Below are 11,143 nucleotides of genomic sequence, written 5' to 3'. Positions count from 1 at the left end.
TCAAGGAGGGAGGTATATTCTCTTCCTACGTGGTGATCCCAAGTACTTCATTGGTCGTCAAAGGGTGTAGAGAACGCGAATGTCCTTGACACAGAACCAGTGGTCTGTGAACCAGACTCTAGCGCCGGAAGCTTACTTTATTAGCGAAAAGTGAAAGTGTTGGGACTACTTTAGTTAGTTTGTCAGTTTCTGGAAGAACCAGGACACACTAAATTCCAAACATTCCATTTTACACCGTGCCAACGTGGAACAGGCAAGAAATTTCCAACATTACAATAGAAGACAAGTTATTGGACAGTATGCTTCCGTCAACCCTTCAGGTTCGTCAATGCAGTCAACAACATTTAAAATATAAAGTTAATATATACTGAACAGTGTTGGTTCACCAACATATCACAACCATGACTTGGTCAATTCACATTGGGATATGAAGTTGTGAGCGATGAACTCTCATAATGCCATAATGGGAGCGACGCGCATCAACACCAGGATGGCCGGAGTCAGAGCCAACCATAAATGGCCAAAGGTTATTGCGACCGTTTTCTAGTTCACGTTTCTGATCTTCGACACTGATATCCCAGATTGATATCCATCAAAACAACTTCTCAAGCTCAAAAGTTTGTACCTACTCCTCGCGGAAGACGTGTCATGTTGCGAAACGGAAATGAGACTTTTGACGGTTTAATCTCTAAAATACATTACATGGGAGCTCGGGTGGTTAATGTGCGAACGTAATGACCCGGAGCTTCGTAGTTCGAACCTAACCTCAGCATCTTAACTGCTCTTAGCCAGGCTTGGGAAACTTGGCAGTATCTCAGTCCTTCTGGTGATATGGTGGTTAGGCACAGAGAAGGTGCTAGAGCTGAGCGAATGCTATCCATTTACCTGAAACATGACATGGAAAGTGCCGTTTGTGGTTGGTTAAATGAAACGACGAGTGACACTACACTACAATGCTGAATCATCTCCAGTAGCGATATTTTAACCAAACGAAACGAGGCGTTTTGAGTGGTTTTGTTCAAGAACTTACCAATTAATTAAGTGTATTTACCGGAGCATCCGAAATAGAGAATTTACGAAAAGCCACTGTTCGCCAAAACGTATCCTAAGGTACCAAAGGTGTAGGAAATGTCTGATGAAACTACACCATGCACAAAAAAGTAATTATCACAGAAAAAGCAACAGCTGGAACCAACTGTTGCTTTCACGCGAAAAGGCAGTCTTCTTTTACGAATGACAGTTACTGTTGGCACTAACTTCCTCGTCCGTCGTCAACAGGTCAAACATTAGGCTGAGATAGGCCACAACCGGGGCGAACGATGTCAGTCCACTTAACAGAGGTCCATGAACAACGGGATCCAAGCGCGAATCTTCTGGCAGAGAGACAAGTGTCCGCCAAATCATCTCCATCCGTTTCCCGTAGGCATGACTGGTTCGAACCAGGATGGATGGCCGGAGTGTAGCGTGGGGTTCGGGTGCTGTGTAAGTACCACCATTGGCTGCTTGCACTAAAAGTTGGAGTGCGCGCGATTCACAGCCCAAGGGTCGTTTGACTGCTCCGATTCCAGGGAAGACACCAAGTTCCAAATCAATGTAGTGCTGTGAACGAGGAGATTATGGATACCAAATGGGACAAGTCGGGACAACAGGATGAGGAAAGATTAGCGACAGGACAAAGAATAGAAGGAGTGTAAGGAGCTGACCTAGATGAACTAGTCCTTTAAATGTAATCAAAATGCAGATGCATCACAGCGAACATTGATAAGCTTGGAAACTAAGCTATGCCAGTTTCGAATCAAAGGACCTGCTTAGTTAGGATGTATGGGGTTAAAAATAATGGGAATGAGGCATAGCGTGTCTGGAGAGGGAATGTTTTGCTGGGAAACGCGGCCTGTGGCAAGCGATGCATATGAAGAAGCCAAAGCATCGTTTCAGCGAAATTGCAGCAGCATGAAACATGACCGGACAGAGAAAGGGAAGATCGAAGTGTTGGCTTGTTCACTGAGCTGGCCAATTTGGTTGCAAACGTTTCATCACCAATCGAAGTGACATCATCAGTGGTTGTGACACAACCACTAACCCACCGCCACGCACAACTACGCACTGATGATGTCACCTTGATTGGTGATGAAACGTTTGCAACCAAATTGCCAAGCTCAGCGAACAAGCCAAAGACCATCTACGCTACCTGAGCTACCGACATTCTCCTCTAGAGAAGAGCGAAGTGTCTTGCACAGCTTGTAAGACTGTGCTGATCCACGCCTATTCATGAAGATGTATGACTGTTACCCATCTGCACTCAATTGTCAGTTGAACCGAGGTGATTCAGATCCCCCACTTACTTGTAGGATAACAAAACTGCTGGTCAAGTATTTGCGAAATTTTACTGAAGGCTAAAACGTACGTTGTGCTCGTGCATTTTTTGTGGTTGATAAAACAAGCAATTCGTTAGCATAAATACAGCAGTCAAGACCGGATCACTGACTTATGTCACAGTGAGCTCGAGAAAGCTCAGTAGATAAGACGTGTTGCAGTTGAACACTTATTTGTTATTATTATTATCACGTGAAAGTCAATGTTATATAGGCGCTCAAATATTTTAGGCGTCCAGTCGTTTCCCATAAAACAGCATCAGCTTAACTCGATTTGAATATCTCGTTTCAGTTCGTTCCAGTTGTTCGAACCGGACCCCTGCGTTTCGGCTTCTCTTATCTAAGCTTGGGCAAGCTGGCAGTATCTCAACCCTCGTGCTTCCTTCGGGTGACACCGAAAGGGTGTTACAGCTGAACGAGCACAGCTCAACTTCCCTCCCACTTCAACCATGTACACAGCCCACAATGTTCTATCTCATTCATTCGCTGTAAAATGTGATGGGTCCCCAAAAATCTTATCCAACAAAAGTTCTTTATCTGTTAATGACGGAAACGAGGGTGTTCGGCAACATGAGTACCATAGCCACAGGACCGATCCATTTCACATTAGCTTGATGGACCCCAATGAGAAACATAGAGGCCCGTGTGGCCGCGCTTTTCTTTGTCAAAACGCCTATTGAACTGCAGGCTCATAGGTGGGAACTTAGGAGTCCTTGTGGCGATTGATGACAAGTTAGGATACACAGCTTCCATGAGTAGTCGGACTGAACAGGGAAGTCAATAGCTACTGATTAGAAAGGATATGACCCTGCGCACCTAAGGAAACTATGTTCGAGAAGTAACCAGAAATGTTTCATGAGGGGAAGAACGGTGGCGCTTTTTTTTAGTGTTACTATCATAAAGGCGTCATTCCAAGCTTACCTGAATCAATTTGAAACGTGGTGCAAGTGACTGATCGTAAAATTGTATTAATGCGTCGTTGACCACGTCAGCAGGAGGGGATGAAGCGTCATCCGGAATAGGATAGGTGGTGAGTGCTGTATCAAAAATGCGTCTGGATTGAGACACCATAGTCTCTAGCTCTTCTTGAGCAACATCAAGTCTGGTGAATAAAAGAGCGGCTTTCCAGAATCCCATGGCGTATGACTGCCAAAGTTCTAGGTCATTTTGATTTTGGGCCTCGGCCATGACGGATCTACCACAGTGCCGCCACGTAGCAATGACAGTCTACAGTGCAGTGAAGAGGAAGGAAACAATGATTTTAGAAAGACGAACGTCAAATTAACAGTGGTTAAATAAACAGTTCACAGAAACGTCAGTGGTTTTAGGTTGATGAAGGCTGAAGCACTTATGAAGAAGGAGTAAAGTACAAATGATTCATGCGGATTCACACGGAAGGTTCGTTCACACGGAAGGGTTTGCATGAAATCCAGCTCCGATATGTTAGCTTCCTGATGAGGAAGCCGTCGAGGACTTAAAATGTCAGCAGGCTGAAAGAACACGTAGACGGCGCCACAAGATACGTAAGTCTGTGGTTGAAAACTTCACTTATACTGATTTCCATTTCAGAAGTAATGTAAGCTTCCTGAAATGTCAAATCATGCGCGTCGGGGTTACAATAACAAAACATTTTGGGCGCCGTGCTTCACTTCCGAGTCCCGGAACAGAACCCTACATCCGTTCTCTACATCATTGGTCAGAATTTCGAGTCCAGGGCATAGTGTTCACACCTGCAGCTCGTCTAAAATCTCTGCTCATCCTTTAACTAGACAGTGAGGAGAGTGAAATGCGCAAAAATAGATGACATGAGGAGGTTATGATGCCTTGCATCGTACATCGAACGAACCACATATCAGAGCTTTTATAAGAACATAGAACGAAGGGCGAACACATCCAAACTGCGGACACGCAATCAACACCACAATTGTTCTTACACTATTGGTAATCATGTAGGAATGGATACAGTTTTGTAAGCGTTTATCGTTTCCCTTCTAATAATACCCAGTGACCACCCAGAACTGTCACCTCAGTCATTAGTGGGTACTAATATATCAACTGGAGTCAAGCCATACTCTTCAACAGGTGTGGGCGGGCGAAGGAGTATGGATCGGTCGGTGAACGTATGACGGAATATTTCAACCGCGTCTTGCCACAAAAAATTACCAGCATTTTTACCTCCAGATCAGCACAATTCGAAATTATACATAAGAGTTCCTTGAATATGCTACCGTCAGTAAAGCCAATACCTATTGTAGTAGAGGCTAAGGATGGCATGCGTGCTTCATTAATAACTTGTGAATGAGGATCCGAGTTGACGTCACGAAACATGCTTCGTTCAGAAGCACAAGATCACACTGCTACGCCGCTCACTCCTTGGTTCTAACAGCGCCGTGCAACTGAGTTCTATTGATGTCGGAAGTACCATATGTAGACTCGTTTTGGCTGTTTTCAAGTTTGACGTGACCATTGTGGCTTCCCCAAGATACTGAGGTGTTCCGTTCAGAGTACAGATAGCAACAGCTACGCTGGAAACATCACCATGCTGCTTGCGGACACAAATGCTCATGCCAAACACCATATGAACTTATAGTCCTCCCCATTTTCAACGTTCTAGGACAGCCCAGTAAGTTAAGGAACGTCCAACACATCTAACCGGAATGCGACTGAACCAACGGAAGGATGCCCACTACGAGAACACTACGTGTGTTTGGGACGGCATGAAAACCGTATTTTAATAAGTGAACCCGTGCTTACTCAGTGTAACTCACCGACGCACTCTGTAGGGTACCCAATAGGATGGCTACGTTGAGATAAAATACTACCACTTTAGGTGACAATCCGCCGAATATTTCCCAAATATAATAAGAAATCCCAGTCACCTTGATAGTACCCTTCGTTTCTCATTATTCCTTAACACTAGATGGTAGCGCTTTATTCTTCGAGGCGCAGAATTTTTTTTCCATCGCCCTCCAGTGAGGAAACAGCCCTGCTGAGGAAGCGCTTTCGGATCGTCCGAAGCTGCTTCCCCTGAGCGATGGGAGTACTGGAACAGATAACCGTATGCCCAAGAATCTCTTACAGAATTACTGTAGTTCCCTTCGAGAAGTTACTCTGAGAGCAAAACAGAAATACGGTGCCTCCGACCTATGAGAAAATCCTAAATTAAAAAAGAAAAATTTTGGATGCGCGGGATTTTCCCCTATTGAAATCCTCACCTGAAGAAGAAAACCCACCAGAACCGAAAGAGAGGTACGTCTTTGTTCCACGAATTGCTGATTTACTTTGTAAAAAGAAACAATAGACCCAAAATACCTCATTCTTTTGAATCACATTTACCGTCGTGTCAAACTTTAACTTCATAAGCATTGAGGGATACTCTTTGATAGGCTTGGCCCTTATTTCAGCTTAGGACACATGCACAGCAATACTTGCCAAACCATGTCACAGATAGAATAAGGAATGATGATAACGAAATTGGGACATAGCATGGAGCCGTGCAAGATAGTTCGACAATTACCGATATCCCGTTAATTACCACTGCTATGTCAGAATACACGCTCAGGACAGATTGTTTCGTTATTTGGCATTGGCCACGTTTAGCTGGATGACAAAATTCGTCCGTTGATGGGGACTGCTAAAATGTTCGCTAATATGATTCACTCAAAGGTAAAATGCTCCACCGCACGTGATATGGCATTTATTGTGATACCCCTGACGACCGTAGAAGGAATAACCTTGAAAACTTGCCTTAGTGGACAAATTATGGGTCTGGATACCGTCCAGTAGGCGATCCAGAGCTAACTGGAGTCGTAAGCGACCGATGACGGTTGCCCATTGCGTTTGAACCTCCTTCTTCCATCGAGTCAAATGGCTGACTTGGATAAGAGCAGAATCGAGAAAGCAACGTCTGGCCTGTGCCCAGATTTCTTGATGACTACCTGCCAGATGGGCAAATTTGTCTTTTACGCCAGTCGAATCCTGTACAACCGAACCAGCATTTTGACCAAACAGAGGAGACAAACCCTGACGTTGGATGGGACCGATATGGGTTAGGTCATGGACAACACGGAGGTCTGAGGAGGAACACAGGATGAACACTTGATAGGACGATAAGGAAAACAAGTTGAGTACCAAGTCGAAAAAATGATGTAAGATTAAGGTAAACATGACTCTGAAACAGTAATAGCATTCTGTCCAGCAAACAAGTGGATTGCCTAATTAGCTGAATGGAGCGGAAAGCAAAACATCTTTGATGCGACTGATCACTACCTGGACTAAATACTCCCATGTTTTTGGATGTGAACATTCGGTCGTTGGTATTGTACGCTGAGCTAGGTAAACTGGCTGAAAACATCCGGTCATCGGTACAAGAACTTCTTCAAGAGTACTACCGGATTCTCTGGGGCTTCCGATGTAGTGAGTTGAACAGAAAGACGCAGTTCGTTTATTGCTTTGGCCCGTCACTTCCAAAAAGTTGAAAAAAAGAAATTGTCTTATGTCTAGCTGCATTCTGAGCGACTAGTCGCGGAGTTACCAACCCATAAAATACTTGGAAATTTCTCCGCTGTTCACACTGAAAAGGACTACCATATGTAGATTCGGAATCAAAAGGTGGGACCTGAATGGATGGACTGAAACATTACAGTGCATATGTAGACTGAAGAAAGGGCATTACCGGTACTCAATCGGCCAAGTCGAAACTACCACTTTTAAAAGCATGGCTGGCTGAAATTCACGAAACCAGACCACCATGCGTTGCCACCAGAACCTAACGAGGCATCGACGTTCTAAAAATTGATACATGAACTATCTGAAATGAACTCTCTCTCTCTCTCAAACCTAGGATAACGAGATTTTGATAGAAAGGAACCTAGTCATCACAGTCAACCCAGTCATTCTATGGTAATCGGGAAACGAATAAACAACCTGTATTATAGGAGCGGGAATCTGTGTTGTGGTTAAACTGACCTGCGGGAAGTTGGAACGCTTTCGCTACATCCGGCTCGTAAGCGCCCAGAAATTCCAAGCATTGGAGAATCAGCCGCTGTTGAAGTGCAACCAGACGACTTTGTTTATCCCCACTGGGCGGTGCGGCTTTTTCGTCCAAATTATACAGTTCTAACAAGCAAGGCTTGACATCATCGAAAAGAACGAGACGATCTGGGTCTTCCTCTTCCACATCGGTGTTGTTCAATGTGTCTGCAGGCAACCACCCCACTGCTTCACGTGCTCGTTCTAAGCCTACCCAAGCTTTTCCACGTCTATACTGTACAGCACGGCTCTTTCCCAGTGAAGCATTGCCAGCGAGTGAGGGTACAGCTCCTCGACGTGTCCACTGATCTGCAGATACCGCAGATGAGAGTACAGATGGTACAATCTCTATGTCGAGTTTCTGTTGGGCGTCGTCAGTCAGTAGTTCGGCCGAGCATTGAATGAGGGCATCTTCGCACGTGCTGGCGATCGCTAAGGCAGGAGAATTCGAATTTGTATAACGAAAGAAAAGACAGAAACATTCGTGGTACAGAGTAACACATCGGATTCAGTTTAGGTGAACTGGTCTTTTTTGTATCTCATCCTGAGACTCAAACATATGTACAGATAAAAGTGAAAAATTCAACATTCGAAATTTCGTATAGTAAGGCAAATAGCGTGTAGTTAAGTAGGATGATTTCTTCCAACAAATCGACGACCTTGTGACAATGAATAAGTCTCATGACTGATAACGTCAAAATGAACATGAAGTTCCCGGCCAGGTAGGCATCTAATCATCTACTGGGACCGCAGAAATACAACAGGACGAGGGCTCATTAGTTAGGACCAACAGTTGAAAAGTAGTCTGCCGAATGCAGCGCAGGAGTTCAAAAACGCAAAAATTTGGCTTGTCTCTGAGTTGTTACGATCCAACAGACAACAAATTCAAGATTATCCGGGGAGAAAATCCTGCAGTGCCAATCCAGCTACAGTGATTCACACAAGCAAGAAATGAAGCTACACAGGCCGTTGTTCCGTTCCGGCTGGTGCTCATACTATCAGCAGGCTATAAATGACTTGACTGGGCCAGATCAAGGTCACAGAAGACCCGCGACCAACTAGTTAGGTGTGAGCTCCTCAGGAACCCGAAATCGGCTTCAGTGTGCACATTAACTGTGAGCGGCTTATTTCCAGCGAAAGGCGCACATACATGTCGTCAACTTTCATGGGGTAAATAAAAAATATGTGGAACAACTTACATTTCAGCTTTTCTGCCACCTCTACCCACTTCGACTGTGACTGCTCAACGGTAGCATCCGGCTGTAATTCCTCCACAGGATATAAACCGGAAGGTGGCTTTTTCGATTTCCTGCTAACCTGCTGTCGTTGCTCTGCAGAATGGCCACGACGATTTGCCCGATACCAGCCAGACCAATGCTGCGACCCCGGCTGGCCAAAACGAGCGGCTCCACTGGACCAAAACAACTCCATTTCAAGCAAGCACTGATCAGTGGGCATACCCGTTAAGTCCGAAGGGCGAAACAAATTGAATTCAATGACAGCTTGCCACGTGGCCAAAGCACGTTCTGCGTGTCCCGCCTGAACAAGCCAGCGACAGTAGTCAGCCAAAAAATCTAAGGCGGAAGCAAATTGGAGTAGATGTGCGCTTTAAAATTTATTATAATACGAGTGTTTTTAAGAAGTTTTCTACTGAAGTAATGCAGGAAGTAGCCTTGTTGATAGGTCGTCTGTTTTTTTGGCCGAATTATTTCATCATTTCTCCGGACAGCTTGAAGGGTCACGTCATTAAAAAAATACGAAGACGCAATGTACTGACGATAGCAGTCGTTTAGTGAACATCTAAATATTCATGCGGTCGAAATGCACCTACACTGTTCACGCACACCTTTATTACTTTATTTGCACTTGGTTGAGTTAGGTTCGAATATATGCGAGTCATTGAGGAGTGTTTACCGACTGCAGTATGCTGTCCTTCGTGTCTACAAATCCATCGACTGACTATATATATATATATATAACAGTAAGTCCCGAAAACAAGAGTACCTTCGCAGATGTGCCTCAACTCTGAGTCAACAACGGTGTCAATGTAACACTGATAAAAATTTCAGAGTATAATGTTGGCGAAAGCTCTGGGACTTCAAGAATTACAAAACCGGTTGCGGGCTGTTGCAGGGTCTCCAACAACCTTATGGGCAGTAAATTTAGGCAAGAACAAATAAGACACCGTCCGTATACGTACCTATAGCTTGTTCTGCAGTGTCCGGTTGAGGTCTATGAGACAGTATCCGACCGCAAATGATCCCCGCCAGTGTTGACAATGCCTTCTTGAAAACGCTATCGATTCGAGCAAAGAGACCACTACCAATTGTTGGAGTCGCAGTGGGTGGAGTGGAATACTTCCCCATTAAGTGTGTAATATAGCCTCGCCATACGGGAACTAGCTGCGGGTAAGTGAAAACCAACTGGGCCCAGTCACGCCCAACACGTTCTGGCTGAAACAAACTATCTTTCGACTGACACATAGCTCCGGAAGCGCCCTGCGATTGTAACTCCCCAGCCATTTCACCGATTCGGAGAGTGAGAATCTTTAAAGACAGAGAGCCAGGGTTTGAGGTTAACGCCCGCTCAGCAATCGACAGTTGTTTCTGCAATATCAGCAATCGATCGCCCATGGTCAATGAGGCAGGTATGTAGGTCACCCTCACGGAGGATGTGGCAGATTCGGTTACGTGGAGAAATACAGCTTCTTTGGCTTGCATGTCCATCAGTTCTAACCAGGCACGGACATCGTTTGGGGCATCATACACCTTTCTATTCAGTGACTCACAACGAGTCAGAGCAACGTTGGTAGATTCATTCACGGGATTGGAGACAGAAATATAATCCGGCAAAAAGCGCAAGATGAGCTGGGTATCCGAAACAACTTCACTGCTGGGGAAGTTTTGCGCTGGCTTTGAAAAAACCGCACGGCTTGCCTTACTGAAATACCGCGACTTCTTGACACGTTTAGTGGAAGTTTCTTTCTGTTGTGCATCGCACAAATCACAGACGCGAAGACTCCGGAATCCAAGGATCGGTGTGTTTGGTTTACGACGAAATTGCGCAACATGTTTTTCGTATATTGAACCAAATGTGTAGATTTGCCGATTCGAGGACCGGTCTAGATGGTAAGCGTCAGACAAACTCAAACCAGGTACATCCTCAAGGAAGATGGCTTTGTTAGTCGGTGCCGGTTTCTTCTTCGGGGGTTCAGAACTAGCCCTATGGGGATCGGGCCGCTTTTCACCTGTAAGGACGAGTTTTTTGCTCGGTGCGGTCGGTTTCAAAGGAGCTAAAATGAGTCCGAATAGACAGTGACGAATTGGCATTTACCTTTCACGGGAACCGGAAATTTTTCCGATCTTTCCGAGTACGTTGAACTGTGCAACCAGGCCTTATCTGTGTCCGCATCAGCAGGTTTCTCTGTGGTATCCGACGCAATAATCCCTGCCGGAAACATTCCATCAACAATAAAGCCTAAAACATAGGCATACAATAGATAAACGATAAAATGTTGCAAGAATGGCAACAACAAGACTATCGGTTGAGAACTCCAATGATTTTAAAACTTCTGTAGAAGATGGTTCACCCAAAAGCCGAGATGTACTCCGTGAACATCTGAGTTGCTTATAGAACTCAGAAGGTAAATACAATTCATCCAATAACTGAAACTTCCAGTTTAAAATTCATTACATGAGGAGCCAGTCAACAAGTTACCATGTGACATGGATCCCGTGATT

The 11,143-nt window shown here is 44.9% G+C and overlaps 2 protein-coding genes across 2 annotated transcripts in view; one reads left to right on the top strand and one right to left on the bottom strand.

Moving 5' to 3' along the window:
- T265_04590 (hypothetical protein) overlaps nt 1-1,694 on the top strand; it is a gene marked incomplete at both ends in the record, with an annotated part of 15,461 nt that extends 13,767 nt beyond the window's left edge. The window contains one exon of the mRNA XM_009169365.1: nt 1,569-1,694. Within this exon, the coding sequence (XP_009167629.1) occupies nt 1,569-1,694 (126 nt within the window). The remainder of the gene's footprint in view (nt 1-1,568) is intronic.
- The window catches only part of T265_13543 (hypothetical protein), a gene marked incomplete at both ends in the record, with an annotated part of 23,090 nt that extends 12,210 nt beyond the window's left edge, over nt 1-10,880 (bottom strand). The window contains 8 exons of the mRNA XM_009169380.1: nt 1,258-1,599; nt 3,294-3,599; nt 4,548-4,618; nt 6,107-6,445; nt 7,341-7,835; nt 8,603-8,977; nt 9,604-10,695; nt 10,737-10,880. Of these exons, the coding sequence (XP_009167644.1) occupies nt 1,258-1,599; nt 3,294-3,599; nt 4,548-4,618; nt 6,107-6,445; nt 7,341-7,835; nt 8,603-8,977; nt 9,604-10,695; nt 10,737-10,863 (3,147 nt within the window). The remainder of the gene's footprint in view (nt 1-1,257; nt 1,600-3,293; nt 3,600-4,547; nt 4,619-6,106; nt 6,446-7,340; nt 7,836-8,602; nt 8,978-9,603; nt 10,696-10,736) is intronic.
- Nucleotides 10,881-11,143: the final 263 nt, after the last annotated feature.

The sequence above is a fragment of the Opisthorchis viverrini genome, assembly GCF_000715545.1.
Source record: "Opisthorchis viverrini unplaced genomic scaffold opera_v5_77, whole genome shotgun sequence".
In the NCBI taxonomy this organism is placed as follows: Eukaryota; Metazoa; Platyhelminthes; class Trematoda; order Opisthorchiida; family Opisthorchiidae; genus Opisthorchis; species Opisthorchis viverrini.
Note: the sequence above shows the minus strand (reverse complement) of the source record. Positions and strands in the feature narration are given on the sequence as shown.